A 13,567-nucleotide genomic window follows, 5' to 3' on the forward strand; every position below is an offset into this window, starting at 1 on the left:
ACACCTTAATTGAATTATAATTTGAGCCATGTGCGAATGTGTTACGACATACTGTAAATGGGTATAAATTTGCAAATTAAAGGACCAATAACTCCAAAACACTCGATAATGTTTTTCGAGCTAAAAAACAGTTTTGTTAACATGTCTTCTAGAGTTTATTTATATATTTTTACGGTTTCAAAGTCCCAGACTTTCTATTAATGTAATCATATTCATTTATAAAGGATAGTGGCAATGATCAATATTGTACAAATTCAGGCGCAGGTTTCACTGTTTGAGTGATGGCTTTTGTTGATTGCAGTTTACCAAAAATTTTGAATTAAAGCAATCAAAAGTGAACTAAACGAATCTAAATGAAAAGCATTGTCGATGAACATTTTTCTTTAAAAATCCTTAGATAAGTCGAAGTGGACAACAAGTCAAGGCTGACACTTTGCTGAAAAAAATATCGACTTATTGTCTGGAAAATACGGTACTTGTGTCAAAATGCCTTCAAAACATATCTCTTCATTTATCTGTGTCAAAGTTTACACAACAGAACTAAATTTGAATTAAAGTGAGTTAATGCAGTTCTCTCATATATTTTCAGAGATAATAAGTTGTGCAGGTGGTGAGGTAGGTAAATAAATTATTTAGTGCTCCTTGATTGAACTTAGTAGAAGCTAACAACTCAAATATAAGTTAAAGATATAGATGTTTAACCATGATTTTGGAAAAAGTTTTGGTATCAGTTACAGTAAAAACTCATGACATAATTAGATCGGTAAAAGGGTAGAGTCTATGTGACAGTCAAATATCACAAAAATATCAAAACTACATTGAACCCCCAAAAAATTTTGTATTGATCGATTGATTGTTGTTTTTTAATGCTGTTTCGGCGACTAGGGTCATATCACCGCAATAGCAAATTTTTTGTACAGGTGCTACAAAATTATAGTATTTGATTACATGTACATGCTAATATTTTGATTAGTCTAGTCAACTCAGGTGCATAAAGATGGTTGTCTTATGCAAAATATTCCGATTTGTTAATTTCTTACCATAATTTGAATGAAGTAAAAGGGTATTCATGCAAGTTTCAAAAAGATATTTTATTCATAAGATGCTTATGACAGCATCTTTTTTTTTTTTTATAGTAAAATTTTAATTCAAATTAGAGATAGTTGAAACAATCATTTTATGGACTAAAATTTTGCATATAAGGAGTAATTGACAACTTTAACATTCACCATTTATGTTTAATCTGATTGAAACAGTTTTATACTAGACAAAGAAAGGATATCGGGTTTGGAGGCTGCAAGAATAGTATTAGTAATGTGGGAATACGTTTCCAAATATGAAATATCTGAAATTCTTCTATGGTATATGTATCATTTAAAAATTCTTTGTAGTAATGGAATAAAGTTGTTTTTCCCTTGGCTCCCAATGACACCCAATCTTATGCCTGTTGACCTTGATATAATTTCAGAATTTTTTCAGTATGGAAGTGAATGTGAAAGCTGTCTATTCACTAAATTATCTACTTCTTCATCCCTTTCAAAGTGCTATACAAATAGATTGACTTCCTTGACCTTACATTATTGATGGGGTGCAGAGGTGTCACTAAGGAACATTTGCCCATAGATTTCTTGTTTTATTTTATTAGTCTGTGTTTGTAGAATGATATGAAATATTATACCAATTTGTCTAAAGCTGTTAGTCGACATGTTTTATTTCAAACACCTATTTGATAATATGATCATGAACCAGTTTTAATCTCGGTAATATGACATTAATGATTCTGATTAAAATCTTGTACCTGCTTACAGAAATTACAACAGTTTATATTCAGTTTTCTCTTATCTTTGAAGTTAAGTACTGGTACATGATTTGAATGTAATTCAATATTGTGGTTGAAGATCTCTTGGAAAGCAGAACAAAAAAATAGAATGTAAAGATAACTAATTGAATTGAAACAGTTCAAAGAAAGTAGTATAATTGAACCTCTCCTTATAGTCACATTTGATGAACTTGTCCTTATAGTCACCTTTGAGGAACGGCCATTTTAAAACTTGTCCTTAAAGTCAACTTTGAGGAACGGCCATTTTAAAACCTGTCCCTATAGTCACCTTTGAGGAATGGCCATTTTAAAACTTGTCCTTAAAGTCACCTTTGTGGAACGGTTACTTTAAAACCTGTCCCTATAGTCACCTTTGAGGAATGGCCATTTTAAAACTTGTCCTTAAAGTCACCTTTGTGGAACGGTTACTTTAAAACTGTCCCTATAGTCACCTTTGAGGAATGGCCATTTTAAAACTTGTCCTTAAAGTCACCCTTGTGGAACGGTTACTTTAAAACCTGTCCCTATAGTCACCTTTGTGTAACGGCCATTTTAAAACTTGTCCTTAAAGTCACCCTTGTGGAACAGTTACTTTAAAACCTGTTCCTATAGTCACCTTTGTGGAACAGCCATTTTAAAACTTGTCCTTAAAGTCACCTTTGAGGAACGGCCAATTTAAAACCTGTCTTATAGTCACCTTTGTGAAATGGTTACTTTCAAACCTGTCCCTATAGTCACCTTTGTGGATTGGCCATTTTAAAACTTGTCCTTAAAGTCACCTTTGAGGAACGGCCATTTTAAAACTTGTCCTTATAGTCACCTTTGATAAATGACCACTTTCAAACACACATAATTGATTTCCCTACTTATTTTAACACCATTCAACAGTCACTTCTTGTTGGATGGGGACAGTGGTCACCCATTGATCTTGCTAATAAAATACACATGTACAGTTCAGGGAATTGTCAAAAGGTGTAAAACTCTCCTCACTGATAGGTAATAAATGATTAGATATAGTTCAGTTGTTTGAGTCGCTGCCAGGTTGGAAAATATTGACTCTTGTCAAAAGGCAGGATAACATTACAATTGCTCTTTTGTTAAACAAAATACATGTCTATGAAAGAAAATGAAATTGACAAAATAGACACATGCATGCTTGAAGTCTACTGGCCTAGTTTTGTTATGGAAGCAGTTCTTGTCTTATTTCAATAAGAAGTAAATGGCCTTAATAAAGTCAATAGATTAATGAGAGAATACATTATTATGGCTCATTTTAAAGTTCAGAAAGATTGTATCACAAATCACTGTTAAGAGTACATAAATAAACTAGAAAAGGTGGAATTGACCTGAAGAGTACATAAGTAGACTATTCATGAAATGCTGTAGTATCTTATTTCCTACATTTATACCTTTCAATATTTGACAACCATACCAAGGAAAGTGGGAGTTGTCTGTGCATAAAATTTTATAATATCATAGTATTCAGGAATTGAAGTGCACATTATTTTCTTTTTCAGTATTTGACCACCATGCCAAGGAAAGGGGGAAATAATACTGTGATAATATCCTGTCCTGAGGATGATTCAGTCTGTAAGACAGCTATGAAAGCTGGTATACCAGTCGTTACTTCAGAATTTATCCTGACAGGGATACTCAAACAAGAAGTCAGCATTAATTCATATCCTTTATTTTAAATTTGCCTTACGGTGACTAGTTCTTGAGTATATGTATAAAAAAAGTCTAATGGTCCATTATCTTTAAATGATTATTTTCATGCCCTGTTTTTAGGCATCAGGGACATTAAGTTTTACTGGTGTTCATACCTGTGTATGTCTGTTCCATAGTTATTTGTCAAAAAAAAATAATTCAGCAAACCTTAACAAGTCTGCACCTTAATGGTTTGTATGATGTGCAAACTTTTTTGCTCAGTCACACTTCCTATTTGTCAGACATGGATTCAAATAGGTGTGGGTCTTAGGTCTTGGACTCTCACTCAGAACATTATAAACTATGGTTAATTTTGTTGTTTATGAATATGGGGACCTTCTATCTATTAAACACCTCTTATTTTCTTTTTTTTTTTTTTGTGGGTATGGTGTCCATCTGTCCTTTTTTTTGCAGAGAGTGCTCATTTCTTTGCTATTACTCCCTCTCCACCGCTGAATGGAATTTAATGAAATTTTCACAGAATCATGATATTCCCATTGTGCACTTTCTATTTAAGAATTTGAGTCAAATTATTCTGGAAGTTAAAAGATATATGTTATTGTTTGTGGGAGTAGGGGTATCAATTAAGTTAGCATTGCTCTCTATTTTTTCTCATTATGGTACATCTCAACTTTGAGTTGTTGTTTTTTTTTTTAATTGAATGATATAAAACTTGAATATGTCATTTTTATGATTCCAAAAACCAAAATGCAGTGTTGTGGCATTATTAACACAAGTTCCTGTTTATAGTCTATCTCTCAGCTGTAAAGGTCTCCTTTTAAAATATTCACAGAAAGTGACACAGATAAACATTTTGATAAACATGGTCTTGGTCCTTCAGAACTTAACATTAAGCTGTATGATGGACCTTTGGTTTCTCTCAAGTGGACACCTTTCATTCCAAATTTTAAAAAGTTAATGAACCATCCACTCTCAACAGCATGTTTGATCCCATGCTGGAACAGTCTTGTTGATTTTTATGGTTCCTCAATTTTTCTTCAAGGAAATCTTAATGGAAATGATTTGAAATTTTATTTTAAAATTTTAAGGTAATTTTTTTTTAAATAGGTAATTTGTATTCTGTGTAAACTCTCAAAGAATGCAGCTGTAGCAGACAGTGAGATTAAAGTTAGGCAGTATTGAATGAGGTTTAATATTGGTGCCAGGTTTTCTATTCATCAGTCTGTGTTGTTACGTCTTGGTAGTAGTTTGATATATATAGTTAGTCCTTAACTTACATTACATACGCATTACACCCAGACAGCCTTAATACATTGACCAGTGGAAGGAGGAGAAGATGATACCTAGTTTTAGCCTTGTTTTAATAGTGTTATTATTAATTGACATGTTTAGTCGTATTGTTTCCTGCACTACATAGATCATTTTGGAGGTGGCCAATGTGTCAAATCCTCCAATCAAAATTGGAAATCACCCATAAGAATGTGAGTGGTAAAAAAAATTGAAGTTAAATTTGTCATGAGCAGTATGAGTTGGTATTTTGTTTACTGATAATTTGTCCTTAAGCCATTATATGGAGCGACATTAACTCGTACTTCCACAAATCAACCAATAATTCTATGTGTATATCGTGCTTACTTTCATGGCTCTGTGTTAAATCTAGACTTTCTCAAAGAAACAGTGTCTTTTTCCAAAGAATTATGTGCAGAACATTGGAATTAAACTGAAAGGAATTTAATTTTCCAAAGAAGTTTTGGGAAATAATATTTTAATGTTTATTGTTTAGACTAGGGATGACAACAAAACTCTCAAGTACTTACTCATAAGGTGAAGTACTAAGAAACAAATTATGTGTTGAAATACTTGTTTGTGTTTTGAATATCTTGATGCATTTCATCAAGTTCCCTGTATTATACTAATTAATATCAATTAACGACATACAAACAGTTAGTAAAGGTGTTTGTAGACGGACACTTACATGGATCATTAACTGGTAGGCGACAAACTTGTGTTTGATTGTTAATCAATGTGATTGATATATAATGAACATTCATCATTTGCTAATTAATGATGAAATGTAGTTTTGTACACATAATTAGTCCTATATTTTGTTTACTTTGAGGAAAAGCAAAATGTTGACTTTTAGGAAAAGCAAGTCTATTCTCATTAACTTTTCAATGATTTTTTTTACATGTCTCTCATTTGGTACATAAACACAAAAATATAATAATAGCTACTTTGAAAGGTTATTTGTTGGAAAGATGGTTAGTATATTTATAATTCAACTCGGGAGTATTGAAGGTTGTAAGAAAAATACTGCTTTCCAACAAAAAATCTGATACTTTTTACCAAATCATGAAGTTCTATCCAAGTACTCAAGTATTCTAGTATAAAATTTCATATCTTTTGCCATCCCTAGTTAAGACCTAACATAAGAGAAATAATTTTTAATATTACTTAGTGACTAAATTACATAATAGTACATCAATCATATCTAAATACTTTTCAATTCATATAATTGGCCTGTTAGATATTGTGATACATCTGTTTATAAAAAAATATAGATCATTAACAGCAGCCTTCAAAGTAGTCACGACATATAAAGTTTTATATGCAAAGAATGTTTGATCCTTTTTTTACATACATGTACCACACGTTTTAAATGTCTGTTCATGATGTATCTGTATTTATTATCTCCACTCAGTAGATTATATTCTGTCTTGTGATAATGTTTCACCTTCCTGAGGTTGGGGTTTTAGGGGTACTTTTGTTATTTTCACTTAGATAGGGCATTAGTTAGGCATTGATTAAATTATACAAAAAGAGGCAGCAAGGAAGTACAACCACCTCATCCAAGTTACTTGTTGCTTTTTAGTGTAAAAAATGTACGAATTCAAAAGAGAAAGTGAATGTTAGATGTAATTTTATGTCACATATGCTTGTCAAACGACAGTAGAATTCTACTTACATTTTTATTATTCATCCAGTTTGTGATTGATAACTTGTATTTAGAATACACTAACATTGATGGTAACCCCCATTTTATGATTATTTGACCTGCATTTTTAATACTGTTTGCTGTAGAAAGCATTTAATATAATACAAGAGGTATGATAAATTATTGTTTTACTGGGAGATTTTAACCCAGGGTCAATATTTCGTGTGACTATATGGCACTGGTCAATATGAAAGTTAACTATGTTTTAATTTAGAGCATTATCTTTTATAGGTAATTTTCACCAACTTCATTTGTACATGTGGCAGTGACTATGGTTGTATTTCTAGTTATTCTTTGTGCATAAATTTTATCTCATTCACTTTTTTGTATGTTTTCGTTGATTATTTTAAAATTATTATATTTTAATCGATCATTTTTTTTCCGAACATGAAAAGATTATTTCTGACTTTATTAAGTTGTAATTGAAGTAAGACATAACATTTGTGGTGTCAAAGTTACATGACCTTTGTGGTGTCAAAGTTACATGACCTTTGATAGAAGTACATTATAAGTAGATTTATAATACTGTGTTAAAAATGTAAATGTTTCAAGTGAATGGATTTTTAAAAATTTTTGCCATTGAAGAACATGTAGTATTATTTTTGAAATTCATAATAGAGCTTTGAAGCAGTTTAATTTTTAATAAACTTACAAGGAAGAGGAATATTTTTGTCAACTTAAGCAAAAATTACACTGACAATTTTTATCTTAAAGCTGCCTTCATTTTATATACTTCCTTGACACTTATGGTGTTTGTTTCAACAAACTTTTTCAGTAAGAATCTTTGAAAATATACAAAATATAGACAAATATGTACCTACAAAAATGTAATAGAAATAATATTTTTAAATATAGAAAAATCAAAATTTTGAAACCAATAAACAAAGCTTAAAATAATGGAAAGCATAGTGTTATGATAAATGACTGTATATTTTACTGTGTTCTTTGAAGTATTAAATATTGCTGACTAGTGACAGTTTTTCTCCAGTCACATGTCAAGATTTAATACATGAATGTTTAAAAAAAAAACAGCTTTTTAACATAATTTATCAGCTCTCAACTATTACTCATATTCATATCATACTCATTTTAATTGACAGTGAAAATAAAATGTTCACTTTTGATGCTTCTTTTAGTTACTCCTATTTGCCATTATTTGCTTTTAACAAAAAAACTTTTGATCTCTTACTTATGTCACCAGCTTCTCATATACATGAAATAAAATTTTATTATGTAAAACCATTAGTTTTATTACTTTAGTGGTACCATTGTTCTTTAACAGAAGAAATTTAAAAAAATGATACTGTGTACCCAATCTACCAAATTTATGTTAAGATTGATACCTATAACCTGAATAGAACAAAAACATGTCAAATTCAGGAGCATCAGTAATCTGTATTAGTTTCTCTTCTTTTTATACCTGTATAAATGTCTTGGGGTGGAAAAGAGATGAAGATTTTAGTAGGTAAAACGGTCTTAAATTTTGATCACAAGGTCACACTTCACACTCTACGATAAACACACAAGAACTGACACAACCACAAAAAGATACTCTATTCAGTACTGCAGAGACTTTAGAAAATGTCAGTTTGATTCGCCATAGTTCATAGAAGTAGCTATTTTGAAATGTTTCATTTTCTCCTGCTACGTTTGAAGAATTCAAGTGTAAATTGAACATTGACACTCAAATCTACAGATGATAAGCTTTTTATTGTGAATTTTTCGTTGTGTCATGATTAGAATTGTTTTAGTTAAAAATGGTAAGATTGTTTTTTCTTGTTGGAATAAGTAGAGTCTGACTTGGTCCTATTGATAATTATGAAGGGTATTATTTATCTCGATTTAATTAAAGAATCTGTATGTTCGTTAAATGTACATAGTGTTAAAAAGAAAAATAAATCTCGAGTAAAATTGCTTACTATTCACTGCACAAGTAGGTGAATATGTATTACTTCGCTTGGATTGCCTCCCGTTGTGAATATGTTTTACTTCGCTTGGATTGTCTCCCGTTGTGCAGTACAGAAGAGAAGTTTTGCAACTTTTCTCGTTCTTTTTTGTGATACATTTGTATATAATACATGACTTTGTACATCATTTAAAAAAAAAAAAAAAACAGCGCTACGATATGCGACAATTTTTACCCATCTGCTCGTTATCCGTTTTGTCGTAGGGTCTTGTCGCTACTAATATTCTACTAACTTTGGTGAATGGCTATATAGTAGTAACAAAGCATTGCTTGGATTGCATTTCATGAAATAAGTCGAGGGAAACTTTTTAGGAGTTTGATTTGAGCTTGACACATGGGTAGCACCTCCATATTTTGACCTATTCACTTTAAAGTTCGTTGAATGAAGTTAAGATGGGATTGATTTTCACAGTCAAAAGGGATTGATCTGCTGATATTGAAAACCCATTGTTGGTCATTTATAGGAAGATGTATTTTCCATTCCCTTTTCTCCTCTTAGAAACCTTTTTAGTGGGTTCTCTTTTCTGGTGCGGTATAGGGAATCGGCATAGAATGCAGGGGATCGCTTCTCCTTTAACTTTTCTAGTAAACCATCTAAGTTTATATAGTGATTGCTTACTGACCAATGCGCGGCCTGTATACATGTATACATGTACATTAAGCATCAACAAATAAACTTATTGAAATAGAAAAAAACTGTGCAAAGAGCAGTAGTAGTAAACATTTGTGGTTAAAAACCTATGAACAAGAGATAAAGAATAATCGAATGAAGGAGGAGAGAACAACATTTAAAAGCTGTGCCTGTTGGAATAGCAACAAGTTGATGTGTGATCTTATACATTATTACAAGGGAGCATGGCAGAAACACTACTAGTGTTGTGGTAGTTATTACAGGCGTACCTAGCAGCCCTCCTCTCAACCATATCTATCTTCGAAATAGAGACTAGGGTATGAGGATCCCAAATTGAGGAGGAATACTCGAATTTGGGGCATACAAAGCTTGGCATGGATTGACTTTTGGTGTACTGGTTGCTTATCTACAAGTTCCTTTTGAGGAATCCGAGTGATTTATTACCTTTTGAATTGATGTCATCGGCAGTGTGATTGTCCCATTTAAAGTTAGATTGTAGAGTGACATCTAGGTACATTATAGTTAACTGATGTGACAACTTTTAGAGTGTGGTTATGGAGAATATAATCGTGTTGGATGGATTTTCGTTTACTGGAGAGAAAAAAAACTGCATTTATCAAGATGGAAGATCATTAGCCAGTCTTGTTCCCATTTTGCTACTACATCAAGATCACTTTGTACTTACTAACACGCTTGCTAACTTAGGTTCTTGTAATTTAAGACAAAGTATCTGCAAAACTAAAAGGGTTTTAATTTGGTGAGAAAAAAAAACTATCAAATTCACTTAATTAACGATATCTGCATTTTATGGCACATTCTTCAATAAAAAAATAGTGAAGAAGTTTGTATGTTACCAATACAGATCCTATCGGTGTCAGGTACTTCAAGCAGATACCATCAGTACTTGACAAGTTACATACAGTTATTATAATCGGCTACAGCTATGATCCAGTAACTAAATGACACTTTTTGTGTGAAACTAGGACAAAGTTTGGGTTATCTGACGTTATTTAGATAGTGATAATTGTACAATCTACCCTGATGTAATCCACTCGTCTGTGGTCCGGTAGACACTTTTATACGACTGCATCTGATTACCGTACACAAGAAATAATACAAATTAAATTGCCCTATATCGCCTTCTGCCTGCTGATTGATACACAGTCTTATCATATGTAGAACAATCGTAAGTCGAGTATACCCTCCACTTTAAGTACTGACCCCTGGCCTAGATTGTGTTTGTTTTTCAATTATTAATTGCCTTTTTAGGCCCGAAGAATAGAAAGATTTAAACTTTAAAACATCAAAGGATTAGTTTTGTGAAGGGCTAATCAGGGCAGATAATGCTCTCGGTGAGGCAGAAGAATATGTCAATAAAGTTTGGTCCAGTTTATGAATTGACGTATCGGCTTTTCTGTTGTTTTCGTTTCAAATGCCTCTTGGGATGGCAGAATCCGGGTTCAAATGGGATATTTTAATGGATCAATTAACCTTGATTCGAACGAAGTCAGGTGCCTTCACTGTCTCCACACCGTCTACGACAAGTACTCTACACCTTTATGAAAGGTGAATATTTCGATTTTCTTACGTATACACTGTCAAATGCGTTGATGTTTTCTTCTTTCCCATTTTATTTCCTGCTCTGTCTATAAGTAGGGACTTATTACTACACTCTGATATAAACTCTCTGCTATAACACATAACTTCTCACCATCTGTCACTGTACAATCTTTCTACATTTGATTTCTCATGACAACTCAGCATGTTATGTCTGTCCGGTAGCTGAATGTTGCCTATGGCTACTGTACGCGTTTTTCTCTTGCTTTTTTAAAACTGACAAACGAACATGTTATTTTTTCTCCCCTTCTGTCGCTCTATTCTGTTCATGACAACAAAACTCTTTTCTCTATTTTCTGTCCGTCTCTTTGTTCTGTACTGTGTTTTCTTGCATTTTTAAAATATATATTCTGCCAAAGACAACAAAGCATGACATTCCTCTCTCCTTTGATCTCTCTTTTTTCGTCTATGTTAACAGTACACGTGCTTTCTCTCTGTTTCGCTCTGTTCTATCTATGACAACTGAACATGTGGTTTCTCTCATTTCGACCCTCTATTGTTTGCTTCACGCATTGCATATGTCGTTTCTCAACTTTTGTCCTGTATTCTGTCACCTGAACATATTGTTCGCTTAATTCTTCTGTCGCTTTATTCTCTTCTGAACAATTACCGAACAGCTTCCTCTTTTTCGTCGCTCGGTGTTGCCTTTGACAACCGCACATCTGCTTCCTATTTTTCGTCGCTCGATTTTGACAATTAACGTGTGCTTTCTCCTTTTTCTTACCATTTCTTATGACAGAGGAAGATATGCACCTCACCCTGTCTACTGTATAACATGAATGAAAAAGTTTTCAGACCCAAAGTGAGAAATACCCTTACGTTATCTCATAGCTGATGGGGCTATGTAGACCCAGTTCATTCTAATATTTTTCACAATGAATCAATACTCAACCACCCCTACAGACATGTATCGATTAAGTTTGCCTTTTGTTATACATACATTTTCACCTCTCTCTGTAAATGTTGGACACATGACTAAAATATATCTTTATGATCATTCTACTAAAACAATATCGTTGGTTATGATTTATGTTATGGTTTACTTGGAGCTATACATCGGAGAAAATCTTGATAAACTTGTCCCACCACTTGTAGAAGGAAGACATCTTTAGTGGGTGTTTATAACACGGTTAACAGAAACTCGTCATTTTGTGATGTGCATTCATAACCGTGAATACTCCTACAAAGTAATAAAAAGATAGGCATTTATAAAACTCGGTTTTGGGTGTTTGTAGCAGTGAACAAATATGACTAGATATGATGTACGGTTATAATGCCCAAAATCTGTAATAGGCGTTCGTATGTGTGAACTCTGAATTACTCTCGGCCTACATGTACCTTGTTCATACAAATAGGACAAAGCTTTTTTCGAATTAAAAAAATAGATTTTCTTTTTCGGTAGGAAGACACAAGAACCACTAAAATGTTCGAAGATTGTTTACCCCGGGCAAAATACTGCCTAAGATAATATCTGTTGCAATGAAGGCTCGTTATGTCACTGTCCTGCTGAAAACCGTCTTTATCTTAGCACACCACTGGATTCAACTTAGCACACATCTGAATTTATATATATCTATAAAGTCGTTTATTGCAGGTAAAACTTCCATATTTTGATTAAGAAGTAGTTGATTGGTTGATTAGTACTAAGTAACAGTATCAGTTATCTTAGAAAAAAAACTGATTTGTTCATGCTTTATTTTGTTCAATAACAAAATGAAACTCGTCATCAATTTTATTATGTTTAGTGGATAATCTATTTTCTCTTGGGATATTCTTATAACGACCAGTTTCAATTGACAGTGGATGGTCCTGAGTTGTTTAATTTCAAAACTCAATTCAATTCAAAAAGGGATTCTTCTATTTTAAACTCTGTTTTAGTTTCTGTTTCTATTAAGAAATAGTTTTGAACTATCAGTGAGAGGTGGTAATTTATCGAAAAAGTTTGATTTTTATTTGTCCTGTTAGACCTTTTTTAATTCAATTTTTATTGGAAGTTTAAAATTTTTAAGAGACTTATCAAAATTACTGAAATTTGCTACATCTAAATCAGATTAAAAATATTTGAGGGAAAGCTAAACTAAGTATATAAACCTTAGTTATCAAAGGGTTTGTTTAGTAGAAAAGCCTCGTCCAATAATGGATCAATTCCATTTTAGTCAATAAAACAACTGAGTTTTAATAAAGGTGGCTAAAGAAAGTCTACCAAGTTCCAATTTTGCTGCTATAATACCTACAGTTCTTTAATCCAAAGATTGACTTGCAGTATCTTTTATGGACAATTCCGAAACTACATTTATCTTCCAAAGATGAAATATCACAAAGATATGTTGCTCTGCACGGTTAATGAGTTTTGAAATATTAAAAGAATTTTTCATAAACCATATTTCATAGTTATATAATATATTTATCATAATTAACATTTCAAATAATTTTAATGAAAAAGTTAACTCAGCTGTACAGTGTAAGATAAGATTACCTTAGTGTTGCTACTTGTCATACGGACTTTAACTTTTTTGACTATTGCCTAGAGTTTTATTGTTTTGTGTTTCTAATTTTCTGTCCCGGTTTTCTTTGTACATCTCCGAATCGTGCAAATATAAAGAAAATGGTGCTTAATCGACTAATGTACGATTCCAACAAACTCAAACTTTTTTAATCCTTTATATGGAACCAATACTGATTAAGAGTCATAGGTTAAGAAGATATTCCCAACCGGCTATATCTGTATGGAGTTGTACTATGTTGTTCTCATCAGGGAGTTTGTGAAGTATTGTAAATTAAACCATTTTAATCATTATGGCTACTTCAATTATATGAGGTAACAGCCAATTACATACAATTTTTACTTTGTAGGAAGAAGTTGTGTCACAC

General features: G+C 32.3%; 1 protein-coding gene across 4 annotated transcripts in view; it reads left to right on the forward strand.

Annotated features, from left to right (window-relative positions):
- LOC148627004 (uncharacterized) overlaps positions 1-7,721 on the forward strand; it is a 35,512-nt gene extending 27,791 nt beyond the window's left edge. For 3 of the 4 annotated variants that reach the window (XM_088565366.1, XM_088565393.1, XM_088565385.1), the window contains 3 exons: positions 590-615; positions 3,337-3,496; positions 4,769-7,721. In XM_088565366.1, the coding sequence (XP_088421492.1) occupies positions 590-615; positions 3,337-3,496; positions 4,769-4,827 (245 nt within the window). In that variant the 3' untranslated portion in view covers positions 4,828-7,721. Of the gene's footprint in view, positions 1-589; positions 616-3,336; positions 3,502-4,768 lie in introns of all 4 variants that reach the window. The other variant, XM_088565376.1, reaches the window with a different exon arrangement.
- The last annotated feature ends 5,846 nt before the right edge of the window (positions 7,722-13,567 follow it).

Source organism: Perna viridis, chromosome 1, assembly GCF_037379345.1.
Source record: "Perna viridis isolate PV_CMFRI_1.1 ecotype Kerala chromosome 1, ASM3737934v1, whole genome shotgun sequence".
Classification (NCBI taxonomy): Eukaryota; Metazoa; Mollusca; class Bivalvia; order Mytilida; family Mytilidae; genus Perna; species Perna viridis.